Below are 15,897 nucleotides of genomic sequence, written 5' to 3' on the forward strand. Positions count from 1 at the left end.
TAGGGAGGGGCAAAGACATGGCAGGATCAACAGGAATTTTCTGTACTCATTGAAAATGTTCTTAGCCTGAAAAAAGAAAATAAAAGGCAGCCAACATATCTAAGGACCGGTAAGCTGCAAAATAAATTCACTTTTTTGTTTAGATATACTTTAACCTCTTCCTGCCCAGCCCCAGCATCCCTATAGGTGGGTCTTTACACTTGGGAGGGTACCGGAGCTGACCTCCTAATCTGGTGAGCACCAAGACTGGCCATCACAGTGGTCACATGATCGGGAGCCAATCCCACCACCTTACATTCATAACTAGAGATCAAGAGCTGTCTAGGACGCACCCAGCACCAGAAACCTTGGCCGCTCATGGAAGATGTGGCACGTGGGCATTAAAGCCCAAATCCAGCCAAAACATTCAGAACCTTTGTGAGGTTTTTACTACTCTATAGTCTCAGTGGGAAGATCCACCCTCACTTAATGGGACAGTGACACCAGGACCAAGAAATGAGGGCATAGAGGTAGCAGTAAGGAAAACGAATGGGGTTTCAAGTATTTGCCGATTTATTACATCCCGTACTACCGACCTTCTGTTTGTCTCTGGCTTCATAAGTTCCACGGGTCTGACAAGTCTGGTCAGGACTACTGATCGACATATTTGTAGAAGGTCAGTAACTCAAAAAGTCCTGAATCCAGTGCAACAGCAAAAACAGTCGGTCAACTAATATTTTTTCATGTAGACACTGATTTCCTGTGAAAGCCTCTCGGTAACTGATGTCATCTCCCTATCCCTTTGCATCCACCAAAACCACGTCCGTTAGGAATGTCCAGGGTCTGGTCAATGCTAAGCCTCATAAGAGGCAGGAGTAGGGATATCTTGGAAACGGTATGACGTCCTTTATATTGTCAACTCCCAGGATGCACTGCAGGTAGCGTTCAAATCCCATGCCGAAACCACCATGTGGAACAGAACCGAATCTGCGCAAATCAAGGTACCTAATGAAAGAGGGAAGAAAAAAAAAAAAAAACACAAAATTATGTCTGGTGTACCATAAAAATAAAGAAAGAAGAACCCAGATATTCTGGAGTAGCGGGGAACTACCTATAACCTTAACCTATATGGGGTTGAGTTCCCCGCTACTCCAGAATTTATGGGTACTTCTTTCTTTATTTTTATGATGCTTTTTATAACAAGGATGTGGTTGTGAGTAAGAGGAATTTTTTATTCCGGCTGGAAGGCCTGCCTTGGTTCCTCACATGGCACCATTGCACTTTCCCCACTTCCCCTTCCCTACTTCTTTGTTTTGTTTGTCTTTTTATTTGGAGTCCGTCACCTGCACTGTCACCTTTGTTTTCTTTATTTTGCACGACTGGAGTGTGTGGGTCCTCGGGCCCAGCCTTGAGTCTTGGGAGGGGGTGGATATGGCCTTTTGGCTTAGTTCGCCCTCTCTCATGGGGTCTCCCTTCGTGGGAGCTCCACTTAGTACTTGGGGTGGGCTGTTTCGGCAGTCCCCCTGAAGAACGGGGTCAGTTTGGTTTCGGCCGACTGACCACAAGTACCTTAAATCCCTGTGGTTGTGAGTGGTTGTCCTTGGAACCGATATCTTCCAATTATTCTTGTATGTCTGGTGCACCATTATACCCAAGTTAAAGAATAACTTCACAAAGCCATCTTGATAAGGGAAGGCCTGTGGATGTGGTGGATTTTTCAAAAGCATTCGATGCAGTTCCCCACAAAAGCTTAATCTACAAAATACAGGCATACCCCACTTTTAAGTACACAATGGGACCAGAGCATGTATTTAAAACGAAAATGTACTTAAAGTGAAGCAATACCCTTTTTCACTTCTCAATGCAGGTAAATACACTAGCTCCATAGGAAATCTTGGTCAGCTTGACATGGCACTGTTCCCGAACTATAAGTGACAGGGACACCAAACTTGGGGAGCACGTTAAGAGGGCCCAGGACTATCACATGGTAGATTACCTAGGCAAGCTGGTCGGCAGCAAAATAGGATATGTTGTAGTCCTGGGTCCCCTCTTGGTGCTCCCTAAGTTTGGTGTCCCTGTCACTTATGGTTCGAGAGCAGTGCCATGTCAAGCTGACCAAGATTTCCCGTAGACGCCAATGTTACAAAGGGAGCAGTGTCTTACCAAGCTGACCAAGATTTCCCATAAACGCCAATGTTAAAACCAGCAGCAGTGCCATGTCAAGCTGACCAAGATTTCCTATAGACGCCAATGTTAGAAACCGGGAGTAGTGCCATGCCAAGCTGACCAAGCTGTGTCTGTACTCGCGAGTATACTTACAGTGAGTGTACGTAAAACGGGGTATGCCTGTAAGGACTGTAGACATGGATCATAGGTTTTTTTCATGGATAGAAACATGGTTAGAGGATGCGGTGTCCAAAGGGTGGTGATAAATAACGTGTACTCAGACTGGTCTGGAGTGGTAAGTGGGGTACCCCAAGGCTCTGTCTTGGGACCGATTTTATTTAATTTATTTATAAATGATATAGAGGATGGAATACATAGCTTAATCTCAGTTTTTGCGGACAACACAAAAATATGCAGGGCAATAACTTCACATCAGGATATAGAAATTTTACATGAAGACCTGAATAAAATAATGGGGTGGCCAACTACATGGCAGATGAGGTTTAATGTTTAAAAATGTAAAATAATACACTTGGGGGCTAAAAATATGAACGCAAGTCACTCACTAGGGGGGAGGACCTCTGGGGGAATCCAGGATGGAGAAAGATCTGGGGGGTCCTAATAGAAGACAGACTGAGCAATGGCATGCAATGTCAAGCTGCAGCAAGCAAAGCCAGCAGACTTTTAGCTTGCATTAAAAAGAGAATTTACTCCAGAGATAAAACTATAATCCTGCCACTTAAAGTGGTCTTCCAGCCTCCCCCTCATACTGTACACACACCGTACACATACTGTAGCTGCTGACTTTTAATATTAGGACACTTACCTGTCCTGGAGTCCAGCGATGTCCACACTCCAGCCGATGTTTCCATCGGCTGTCGGGTGCTTCCGCTGCCATTACCGGTAAGGGAACCGACAGTGAAGCCTCACGGGCGGGTCCCTACTGCACATGAGCGAAGCGCGCTGCGCATTCGGATTGGCTCGGCGGTGGGGGAAGGAGGAGGGGGCCAAACTTCCGAGGGACAGCGCCGCGGCTCCGTCTCCGAGAAGTGTCAAAAACAGGTACCCGTTCCCCCCGAAAGGTGCCAAATGTGGCACCGGAGGGGGGGAGGAAGCAAATGAGCGGAAGTTCCACTTTTGGGTGGAACTCAGCTTTAATAAAACTCTGGTTCAACCACATCTAGAGTATTCCATCCAGTTCTGGCTACCAGTCATCAGAAAGGATGTGCTGAAACTGGAGGGAGTCCAGAGAAGGGCAACTAAATAAATAAACTGGCTGGAGGACCTCAATTACGAGGAACGACGACGAGCACTAAATTTCTTCTCCCTGGAGAAGAGACACTTGAGAGGAGAAAGGATAGTGATATACAAATACAGTAAAACCTTGGTTTGAGAGTAACTTGGTTTAAGAGCGCTTTGCAAGACAAGCAAAATTTTCAAATAAATTTTGACTTGGTTTACAAGCGATGTCTTGATATACAAGTAGCTTCAAGTCACAGCTGAGTATAAAAGAGAAGAGAGGCGCCTCTAAGTGTAGCAATATGGTTACATTTAATGAAGGTACAACATTTAGCAACTCACATGGTTGATGATTGGAACATGCAGATCTAAGTATGCAGGCATCCAGGCTAAAGCTGTCCACATAGGACCATCCTCTGCACCGCCATCTACGTCATCCCTTCCATGCTGCCCCTCGCTTTTAGATCCCTTTACTGCAGGGTGGTCTTCCCGGTCAGGATTACAGACTGGCAGCCGGCGGTGCAGAAGATAGTCCATGTGGACAGCTTTACCCTGGATGCCTGCATACTTAGAAGTGCCTGTTTTATTCATCAACCATGTGAGTTGCTAAATGTTGTACCTTCATTAAATGGAACCATATTGCTACACTTAGAGGCGCCTTTCTTCTCTTTGATACTCTGTAGCTCCTACTGGATTTTGCTTCTTATCCCCTTGTGGAAGCGGCTATTTGTGGATGGACATTTTATGGTTATATAACCTATCGCAATGCTATAATCTTTTTATATGGACTATAAACTGAAGCACTTATGAATAAATGGTTGTGGAACGAATCATCTGAGTTTCCATTATTTCTTATGGGGAAATTTGCTTTGATATAAGAGTGCTTTGGATTACAAGCATGTTTCCGGAACGAATTATGCTCGCAATCCAAGGTTTTACTGTACCTCAATGGTGATCCCAGCGTAGGAAGAAAACTTTATAATCTCAGGGAGTATAAGAGGACACGGGACTACACAATGAGATTGGAGAAGTGGTTTAACCTTAAACTAGGGGGGGGGGGGGGTTTCACTGTCAGGTTGGTAAGGATGTGGAAACGCTCTTCCACAACTGGTGGTGTTAGTGGAGAGTATAATTATTTTTTAACCGCTTGCCGACCGCCGCAAGTAGATATACTGCGGCGGTCAGCCCCGGCCAGGCAAAGTGACGTATATATACTTCACTAGCCTGTGACCGGCTTGTGAGCGAATAGCAGGCGAGCGCGCGCCCGCCCCGGCTCGTTCACTGAGGAGTCCGCGCGTGTGACCGGCAGACATCGGTCGCCGATAGAGCGGGAGAAAGGCGGGCGGCTTATGTAAACAAGCCGCCTGTCATTCTCCCCTGTGTAAAAATGGAGATCAGACGGTTCTACTATGTAGAACCGTTGATCTCTGTTTTTACACTAGGAGACCTGTCCCTGCACAGTTAGAATCATGCCCCTAGGACACACTTAACCCCTCCCTGTCCAATATAGTTAACCCCTTCCCTGCCAGTGTCATTTTTACAGTAACAGTGCATATGTATAGCACTGATTACTGCAGTAATGTCACTGGTAACCCCAAAAGTGTCAAAAATGTCAGTCAAGGGTCCGATCTGTCCGCCGCAATGTTGCAGTCCCGCAAAAAAAAAAAAAAAACACAGATCGCCGCCATTACTCGTTAAAAAAAAAACACAAAAAATGACAAAAATCTTTCCCTTTGTTAGTAAACGCGATAACTTTTACGAAAACCAATCAAAATGCACTTTTTGCGATTTTTTTTTACCAAACATATGTAGCATAAAACAAATTGGCCGAAAATGTTAAAAAATTTTGATTTTTACATTTTTTTTGGGGAATTTCATATAAAAAATTTGAAAAATATTGTTATTTTTGCAAAATTTACGCTCTTTTTTTGTTTATAGCGCATGATCAAAAAATCGCACAGGTGATCAAATACCACCAAAAGAAAGCTCTGTTTGTGGGAAAAAAAGGACGTGAAATTCATTTAGGTACAGCATCGCACGACCGCGCAATTGTCCGTTAAAGTCACGCAGTAAAAAAAAAAAAAAAAACGCAAAAAACCCCCTGGTCAGGAAGGGGGTAAAATCTTCCGGGGCTTAAGTGGTTAAAGGTAAATCTAAAGAAAATTGAATAAGAATATTGTATAAATGTACGGCCAGCCTAACTCACATTCATACATACACATACTAGGGCCAATTTAGACAGGGGACAATTAACTTAGCTTACTAGCATGTCTTTGGAGTGTGGGAGGAAACCAGCGTACCTGGAGGAAACCAACACAGGCACAGGGAGAATATGCATACACCATTCAGGTAGTGCCGTGGTTGGGATTCAAACTAACGACCTTAGTGCTGCTAGGCGGAAGTGCTACCCACTTTGGCCACTGTGCTGCTCACACAGGAAAGTTTGGAAGTTCAGGCTTTTATTCAAGTCCCGCTGGGGAGAATCAACCTACTATTTGTCACCAACACAAAAAGTGACGGGAAATCCAAAATGTTCCTGCTGTCACAAAGTTAGATGAGAACTCTTCTAACAAGGACACTGGCGCTGTGCCACCTGTCTAAGAGGGTATTTCCCACCACTTTGGAGAGATTTCTATTTGTTCCCTGCTGTGTCTCTGGGACAGGAAGTAAAGGGAAATTTCTGGGGTTTTATTATTTCCCTTCTTTATCCACAAATTAAAAAATAAAATAGCTTTTAATACGCTAGGTTCACATAACTTGCTTGGCTATGCCTCCTCCTCCAACTACAATACGTGGGCAGACACAACATGACACTGACTCCCATGCAAGAGCGTTGATAGCCCCCGGCACGTGTCCCATGTCCAATTTCTACTTCGTCTTGTTTTCAATTTTAATTTCTTTTTATTCCTTTTTTTCCCCAGTTGTCATGTTGATAAGATGACAGTTCTGACTGTTTAACCACTTGCCGACCAGTCACTGTGACTGTAGTGCGGCAAAGTGGCTCGATTCCGTCCAGCGACGTAGACTTACGTCGCTGGACTCCTCCCCTTGTGGGCGGCGCTCGCGCGCCGCCGGAGGCTCGCTCCTGCTGTTTTCAGTCACAGCGGGAGTCGGGCCAGGGGAGGAGCGGCGGCGATCGCCGCTGCTCTTCCCCGATCGTCGGGGAATCGACTCTGGAGATCCGCCCGCTTGTGTAAACAGAGCGGGCGGATCTCCTAAGTGACAGACAGTGACAGATTGCAGGGTTCAGCATAGCTGAACATGTGATCTGTCCCTGTGTCACTCAGTCACCTCCCCCCACACACGTTAGTAAGCACCAGGCATACATTAACCCCTCCCTCTCCAATAAAATTAACCCCTTCTCTGCCAGTGTCATTTTTACAGTAACAGTGCATATGTATAGCACTGATTACTGCAGTAATGTCACTGGTGCCCCCAAAAGTGTCAAAAATGTCAGTCAAGGGTCCGATCTGTCCGCCGCAATGTCGCAGTCCCGCAAAAAAAAAAAAAAAAATCGCAGATTGCCGCCATTACTCGTTAAAAAAAAAAAACCCACCAAAAATGACAGAAATCTTTCCCTTAGTAAACACAATAACTTGCGCAAACCAATCAAAATACGCTTATTGTGATTTTTTTACCAAACATGTAGCAGAAAACAAATTGGCCAAAAATTTAAAAATATTTTGATTTTTACATTTTTTTTGGGGGGGGGGGGGATTTCATATAAAAAAAATGTGAAAAATAGTTATTTTTTCAAAATTTACGCTTTTTTTTGTTTATAGCGCAAAAAGTAAAAATCGCACAGGTGATCAAATACCACCAAAAGAAAGCTCTATTTGTGGGGAAAAAAGTACGTAAATTTCATTTGGGTACAGCGTCACACGACCGCGCAATTGTCAGTTAAAGTCGCACAGCGCCGAATCGCAAAAAGTGGCCTGGACGTAAGACAGCAAAATCCTCCGGTGGTAAAGTGGTTAAGGAAGAACCTAATTTAAAAAAAGATAGCGAGCGGGCAGATCTTTCCTGCAAAAGAGACATGCTATGTATATTCTCACTCACACGTACCTGCCTGCTCACAGTCTTCTACTAAACATGCACTGAGCTGCGCATGCGCACATTCTCAGCATGCTTCGGCTGCGCCAGAATGACTGACGCCCATGCACATGTGTGGGATGACTTCACCACCTATCAAGAGGTGGAGAACCTGGCATCTGGAAGTAGCCAGAAGATAGCAGCAGCTGGTGAGGATCTAACCACCTGGAAGGTGAAGGTCGATATTTTTGAGAGTTTAGTTCCATTTTAAAAACTTCTTTTAAAAACGTATATTTTTCTTTTTTTCAGATGTGATCTAAATGAGATAAAACTGAGACACTCCCACGTATCAATTTATATCCGTATGGCTTACATAGCCAACATATGTATGTTGTGGTGGAAGAAGTGGTCTTGTGAGGTCCTTTCAGAGTGACCTGTCTCCTGACAGAGGTTCCTAGGCCAGACAAAGGCCAAAGCACCAATGGCTCAATTCTAAGGGAATAGACAAACGGGGAAAAAACAGACTGTCACACAATCCGGTCCGTCGGCGGACTTCGTTTATCTCAGCGGGGGATCGATCCGCAGATCCCCCGCTGAGCAGGCGGATGGCAGCTGCGCCTCCGCGCTGTGTGCAGAGACAGAGCTGTCAGGTCCCCGTTGTTCTCTATGGGGGAATCGGATCATCCGATCCGCTGGACGGATGGAAAATAGGGTTTCCGTCCGTCCAGATTTCACGGACATGTCTCCACTGACATCCGATGCCCCATAGAGATGCATGGGGCATCCGTTCAGATCTGCCAAAAAAACTGACAGCCGGATCTGAACGGTCCCGCCTGCGTGAAAGGGGCCTAAAAAGACAGAAGACAGCAAAGAGAAAGGTGAGGAAAAGATAACGGATGACATGGAGGGCAAGAAACCCAAAAGCCCCAACATTCCAGATTAGGTGCCCAGGAGTGCCCTGAGTCTTTTAGGATCCTAACAATACCTTACTCCCATGTATATTGAATGTGAAAACTTGGCTGCCACCCTTCAACATACATATAAAATTAACCACTTAAGCCCCAGAAGATTTTACCCCCCTTCCTGACCAGGGCCTATTTTGCGATTCGGCACTGCGTGACTTTAACGGACAATTGCGCGGTCGTGCGACGCTGTACCTAAACAAATTTGGCATCCTTTTTTCCCACAAACAGAGCTTTCTTTTGGTGGTATTTGATCACCTGTGCGATTTTTTGATCATGCGCTATAAACAAAAAAAGAGCGTCAATTTTGCAAAAATAACAATAGTTTTCACATTTTTTTACCATATGTTTGGTAAAAAAAAAAAAAAAAAAAATCGCAAAAAGCGTATTTTGATCGGTTTGCGCAAAAGTTATTGTGTTTACCGTGTTTCCCCGAAAGTAAGACCTACCCTGAAAGTAAGACCTAGTGCTATTTTTGGGGAGGGCTGCAATACAAGCCCTACCCTGAAAATAAGCCCTAGTTTAGTGTATGAAAAATCCTAGGATGCACTTTATTAGTGTTTTAAATAATGTCCAATGTGTGTTTTTGTAATATAATACTGTGAAATGCATTCCTTGCATCGCCGCTCTGCTCTCAGCTGATTCTGTCTTTCTCCTCTCATACCATAGCTGTCAGGGGATCTCAGCCCCTCCCCTCTGCAGTTTACACAGAAGCGCCGGTATTCGATTAGAATTGTGGGAAATACCTTCGATACATCGGCCCTTCCGTGACCCCCAGCTGTCAGTGGGGGAGAAGAGGGAGGCAGATCAGCTGAGCCCGGAGCGGCGATGAAGAAGGTTTTTCACACTATTGTAATCTAATCTGCCCTGCGCTTCTGTGTAAACCGCAGAGGGGAGGGGCTGAGATCCCCCTCTGACAGCCACGGTATGAGAGTAGAAAAACAGGAGAGAGTGGGAGACACAGCAGTGATGTATTACAAAAACACACACTGGACATATATAAAAAACACTAATAAAGTGCACCTAGGATTTTATATACACTACGTTCACACTGGATTCTTGGCACGCAGGGAGGGAAGAGAGGGACAGAACATTATAAGACCTACCCCGAAAATAAGCCCTACTGTGTCTTTTGGTGCCAAAATTAATATAAGACCCGGGCTTATTTTCGGGGAAACACGGTACTAACAAAGGGAAAGATTTTTGTCATTTTTTTTTTTTTTTTTAACGTGTAATGGCGGCGATCTGCGATTTTTTTGCGGGACTGCAACATTGCGGCGGACAGATCGGACCCTTGACTGACATTTTTGACACTTTTGGGGTTACCAGTGACATTACTGCAGTAATCAGTGCTATATATATGCACTGTTACTGTAAAAATGACACTGGCAGTGAAGGGGTTAACTTGTTTTTGAGAGGGAGGGGTTAACCACTTAAGCCCCGGAGGATTTGGCTGCTAAACGACCAGGGGGTATTTTGCGATTCGGCACTGCGTGATTTTAACGGACAATTGCGCGGTCGTGCGACGCTGTACCTAAACGAATTTGGCGTCCTTTTTTTCCCACAAACAGAGCTTTCTTTTGGCGGTATTTGATCACCTGTGCGATTTTTTGATCATGCGCTATAAACAAAAAAAGAGCGTAAATTTTGCAAAAATAGCAATATTTTTCACATTTTTTTTATATGAAATTCCCCCCAAAAAAAATGTAAAAATCAAAATTTTTTAACATTTTCGGCCAATTTGTTTTATGCTACATATGTTTGGTAAAAAAAAAAAAAAAAAAAAAAAAATCGCAAAAAGCGTATTTTGATTGGTTTGCGCAAAAGTTATCGCGTTTACTAACAAAGGGAAAGATTTTTGTCATTTTTGTTGTTTTTTTTTTTTTAACGCGTAATGGCGGCGATCTGCGATTTTTTTTGCGGTACTGCGACATTGCGGCGGACAGATCGGACCCTTGACTGACATTTTTGACACTTTGGGGTTACCAGTGACATTTCTACAGTAATCAGTGCTATATATATGCACTGTTACTGTAAAATTACACTGGTAGTGAAGGGGTTAACTTTATTTGAGAGGGAGGGGCTGTGTGTGTCCTAGGGGCGTGCTTTCTACTGTGATTGGCTGTGGCTTCAGCTGTATGCAGAGTGATCAACGGTTCTACATAGTAGAACCGTATGATCATCTCTCATACACAGGGGAGAATGACAGGTGGCTTGTTTACACAAGCTGCCTGACTTTCTCCCTCTCCCCCGCCGATCGCAGAGTGGCCGGCGGACATCGGGTCCGCCGGTCACACGCGCGGGGGGGTCCGTGACCACGCTGGAGCGCGCCTTCGGGGGCCTGCGCTCGCTCCCTAGACCCTCACAGGCAAGCGACGTAGACCTACGTCAGTTTGCCTGTGAGGGGCTGACCGCCGACGTAGATAGTCGTGCGGCGGTCGGCAAGTGGTTAAGTGTGTCCCTAGGGGCGTGTTTCTAACTGTGATTGGCTGTGGCTTGATGTGTAGGAACAGTGATCAACGGTCCTACATAGTAGAACCGTGTGATCTCCATTCTTACACAGGGAGAATGACAGGCGGCTTTGTTTACATTAGCCGCCTGCCTTTCTCCCGCTGTAACAGACGATCGCGAGTGACCGGCGGACATCGGGTCCGCCGGGCACACGCGCGGGGGGGTCCGTGCCTGAGCGGGAGCGCGCTCGCTCCCAAAACCCTTACAGGCTAGCGAGCCCTACGTCGCTTTGCCTGTGAGGGGCTAACTGCCGACGTAAATAGTCATGCGGCAGTCGGCAAGTGGAAAGAAAAAGGTTTGTAAAAAGTGGATACAATCATCTACAAACATTGTTTAGGTCAACAATTGTGAAGTGAATTCTGATTGGTCACTACAGGCTCCTGTAGTTTGCACATAGCGCTTTGTAGTGTTTACTAAAAAAAAAAAAAAAGATTTGTGGTTTGTCATTTCTACTTACCACTGGTACGTGTCTGTCAGTCCCAACCTATAATAAAAAAAATTATAATAAAGATCAAAAAAACTTTTCATAGAAACTACCAGAAATCCATCAGAAATGGACATCTGTACTCACCGGTCACTTCAAATAAACTAAAAACACGGTTCAATTCATTTGTAATATTCAAAGCAAACTCCCCCATCCATCCATCCATCCATCCATGCTTTATTTTGTTGAGAAACCACTTTGAAAAACACTCCCCTAGCATTTCTTGCTGTGACCATCTTGAATAAGGGCAAATGATTCATGTAGCATTTGATTCCTGGAATCCATCTGCCCCTAGTTGAGGCATGCATGCAGGAGGGTGCAAAAAAAAGAGCATCTCAGATTTTGGGGGTCGTATCCCTCTTCTTTTACTCTCTCTGGCAGAATTGGACTTCTTAGATCCTCTGAACATGTGGCAGAACCGAGGGGATCTTTCCTTCTACACTGCCAATGGATACTTATGTTATGTGGTTGGTGGCAATGTAGCTTTGTGTGTGTGTTTCTTGGGGGGATCCAAGATATGAGGATATATATGTGACAAATATAAATGTGATCTCCTATTACAGAGGTGGGACAGTATTTTTACATGAAGAAGAATTGAAGTGCAAGTTCATATGATATTCGAAACGCGTTGGACATTCCCTCCATTTTGAGACTTACTGGGTCTCTTTCAAGTTATTCTAGGCACATGTGTGCCCTTGATTGTGATCAAATTTGTGTTATTGTATCGGTTTTATCATCTATGTGATTTTGTAATTTTTAAGTAACTTTTTCAAATAAATGTATAACTTTTTATTTTATGTGAATAATTGCCCTTAAAATCCCAATTTAGAGGAGAAATTTTCTTATATGCACGCAGGAGGGTGTGCTTAGCTGAGAAAACCCCTCCTCTATTCCTGAAGGCTTCTGGGATGTAGGACATCATTTGCCTGGATGTACTGTTGCTGGATTGAGTGGGGTGGGATCTATTGTTGCTGGATTGTTGTTTTTTTGCAAGGGGTCTATTGTTGGTGGGGGGATTTATTGTTTCTGGGGGGTATTTTGTTTCAAGGAGTCTTTTGTTGGTGGGGAGCTACTGTTGCTGGGTTGGTGGGGCGGGATCTATTGCTGCTGGGTTGGTGAGGCGGGATCTATTGTCGTTGGATTGTTGTTTTTTTGAGAGGGGTCTATTGTTGGTGGGGGATCTATTGTTGCTGGGGGGTATTTTGTTGCGAGGGGTCTTTTGTTGGTGGGGGGCTACTGTTGCTGGGTTCGTTGGGCGGGATCTATTGTTGCTGGATTGTTGTTTTTTTGCCAGGGGTCTATTGTTGGTGGGGGGATTTATTGTTGCTGGGGGGTATTTTGTTTCAAGGAGTCTTTTGTTGGTGGGGAGCTACTGTTGCTGGGTTCGTGGGGCGGGATCAATTGTTGCTGGGTTGGTGGGGCGGGATCAATTGTTGCTGGGTTGATGGGACTCAATCTACTGTGGCTGGGTTGCTGTTGGTGAGGCGGGATCTATTGTTGTTGGATTGTTGTTTTTTTGAGAGGGGTCTATTGTTGGTGGGGGGATCCATTGTTGCTGGGGGGTATTTTGTTGCGAGGGGTCTTTTGTTGGTGGGGGGCTACTGTTGCTGGGTTCGTTGGGCGGGATCTATTGTTGCTGGATTGTTGTTTTTTTGCCAGGGGTCTATTGTTGGTGGGGGGATTTATTGTTGCTGGGGGGTATTTTGTTTCAAGGAGTCTTTTGTTGGTGGGGAGCTACTGTTGCTGGGTTCGTGGGGCGGGATCAATTGTTGCTGGGTTGGTGGGGCGGGATCAATTGTTGCTGGGTTGATGGGACTCAATCTACTGTGGCTGGGTTGCTGTTTTTTTTGCAAGGGGCTGGATCTATTGTTGCTGGGTAGTTGATTTTTGAGAGGTCTTTTGTTGGTTTGGTTTGGCGGGATCTATTGTTTAAGGAATAAGTCCTGCGAGCGACCCTGAGGCTCTAAATCGATCAGTTATTTGTTGCAGACACTCCACTTCTCATAATAGTGTGCTTAATTGAAATAAATATATAGTGTTGCGCAAATAAAAAATTATTAAATGAATTAATTTGTGCTTAAATTATTAAAAACCCAAAATATTTACATGTGACATAATATTAAAGTGCCAATAAAGTAGTAAATATAATCTATATTAATAAAACCCATGTGTCCCTGCGTCCACATTCCCTGTGTCCGTGGAAATGCGCTACTGCGCATGTGCCACAGGACAGCCGTTGGGGCTGGGGGCGGGCACTGACTGGGGGAGCTCCTTGGTGTCGGAGGCCAGGTGTTGGGGGGTCACCCCCGATAATGGTGCGGTGTGAGGGCCGTTGTACGGTCGATAGTTTCAGTAGCCACCGTTCTGAATTCGTATGTGCTGGGGAGACGGGAGGCGGAGTTCCGATCAGTTGCCTTAGATTTAAAAATGGCGCCACCCGGCGCCAACATGTCACTGCGCATGCGCCGCTGCTCGGTAAAAGCCGTACACGTTCGGCTCTTTCCGGGAATAGCCGAACGTATTTGAGGTTTCCCGAGCGGCGGGTCACAGTGGACAGCCAGCCGTGCACCCCCTTGTGAATGGGTGCTCACCTCAAATCCTTAAACAGAGCGCATAGATTGTTATCCCAAAAAGATCATCCATCCATATCCTTCAGGGCTCCTCTCATTCACAGGAGTTGCAGCGTCAATCAATGCAGTATATATGCAGACAAAAAGACTTGCAATAGTGTATGAAATCCTTAAACAATCAGCTTTTATTAAATAAAGGTGGATAAATCGCACTCACATTTGTAGGTGCAACACATGCACTTGGACAATAGCATCAAGTAAATGGTGGAAATCGTGGGGGTATAGTGGGAGAGACTGCACAGCGCCGCCGGTCTCCACAGCGTGTGCCGATAGCTGACAGCCTCACCTAGACAATAGTTTATCGCTCCGTCCGTCCTTGCCCCTCCCCTACGGGTGACGACACAGGGATCACGTGTCTTCCTCAGGGGGATCTATTGTTGTTGGGTTGTTTTATTTTCTTTTCAGAGGGGTCTGTTGTTGGTGGGGGATCTATTGTTGCTAGAGGGTATTTTGTTGTGAGGGGTCCTTTGTTGGGGAGGTTGAGGGGTTCTATTGTTGCTAGGTTGGTGGGGCGGGATCTATTGTTGCTGGGATAGCAGGGGTGGATCTGTTGTTGCTGGGTGGTTGTTTTTTTTTTTTAGCAAGGGGTCTATTGTTGGTGGGGGATCTATTGTTGCTGGGGGGTATATTGTTGCGAGGGGTCCTATTGTTGCTAGGTTTGTGGGACGGGATCTATTGTTGCTGGGGGTGGATCTATTGTTGCTGGTGTTTTTTTTCTCTTTTTTGCGAGGGGTCTAATGTTGGTGGGGGATCTATTGTTGCTGGGTATGTGGGGCGGGATCTATTGTTGCTGGGTGGGGCGATCTATTTTACTGCTTTTTTTGTTATTAACAAATGCCATACAAATTTCTTAGCACCACAAAATGTTACTTAGCCCTGTATTCTGTAAAAGGGGCGGTACTAAGAGATGGGTAGGGGGTGGAACCAAGGAATGGTACCTCGGAGGAGGGTAGAGGGGTCAGGGACAAGGGATGATCTACATCAAGGGTCTTCAAACTATGGCCCTCCAGGAACTACAATTCCCATCATGCCTAGTCAGGTCTGTGAATGTCAGAGTTTTACAATGCCTCATTGGATGTGTAGTTCTGCAACAGCTGGGGGGCCGTAGCTTGAGGATGCTTGCACTAGAAGGAGGGAGTTCCTGGACACATTATGGCCCAGGAGTAGAGGACCCCCGGGGACCTGCTCAATGACAGTGTCCATATGTAAACTCTATTTATTGGAAATTTTTTTAAACCCAACAGGTTCCCTTTAGACAGCACAAGTGTGAAGAGGCCCCCATACAGACGGACACATTCTGATCCTCGGCATACATCTGGCTGGACGCTTCTTCCCATCTGCAGGAAGACTGCGCTGCCATGAAGTGGCTTCTGTGCTATATTTATCTCTGGTTCCATTCATTTAATATACGTTTTATTAGCTTCCCAAATCAGAGGCAGCTGATGGGCGTCACATGCGCTGTGTGCGCCATGCAGGAGGATTCCATTAGGGGACCAGCTGACGGGGCTCTGCACACTTCCAGGGACACTTTATGAGAAAACGTGTGTCTGGAATCAGAGCCATAGAGATGTGAAATTTAGGGGGAAGATTTGTCATTTGACATTGTGAGCCAAGGGTAAGGCCTGGTTTACACATTCATTAGCCCTCTGAGGAGCAATCTGTGGTTAATCGCTTAACAGAGGATGTTTGACGGGTGTGGACGCCTCCTTGCACCTACTTTAACCCCCTAAAAGGCTGCACCACCACGTGGCTGTGGCATGGCCCCATCCGCTTGAAATGGGTCACATTTGCCGGGCAGTACTGTGTGTTTCCATGTCGTTGATAAGGATGTGGAACTCTCTTCCACAATTGGTGGTGTCAGTGCGGAGTATTGGTATTTTTAAAAGACTTTAAA

General features: G+C 45.4%; 1 protein-coding gene across 2 annotated transcripts in view; it reads right to left on the reverse strand.

The window, feature by feature from the left end:
* Positions 1-396: 396 nt before the first annotated feature.
* NARS2 (asparaginyl-tRNA synthetase 2, mitochondrial) overlaps positions 397-15,897 on the reverse strand; it is a 178,679-nt gene continuing 163,178 nt past the window's right edge. The window contains exons 13-14 of one of the 2 annotated variants that reach the window (XM_082245292.1): positions 11,347-11,373; positions 397-984 (exon numbers count right to left, since the gene is read on the reverse strand). In XM_082245292.1, coding sequence (XP_082101418.1) covers positions 840-984; positions 11,347-11,373 — 172 coding nt within the window. In that variant the 3' untranslated portion in view covers positions 397-839. The remainder of the gene's footprint in view (positions 985-11,346; positions 11,374-15,897) is intronic. The other variant, XM_082245293.1, reaches the window with a different exon arrangement.

Source organism: Pelophylax lessonae (genome assembly GCF_965119305.1).
Source record: "Pelophylax lessonae genome assembly, chromosome: 2".
In the NCBI taxonomy this organism is placed as follows: Eukaryota; Metazoa; Chordata; class Amphibia; order Anura; family Ranidae; genus Pelophylax; species Pelophylax lessonae.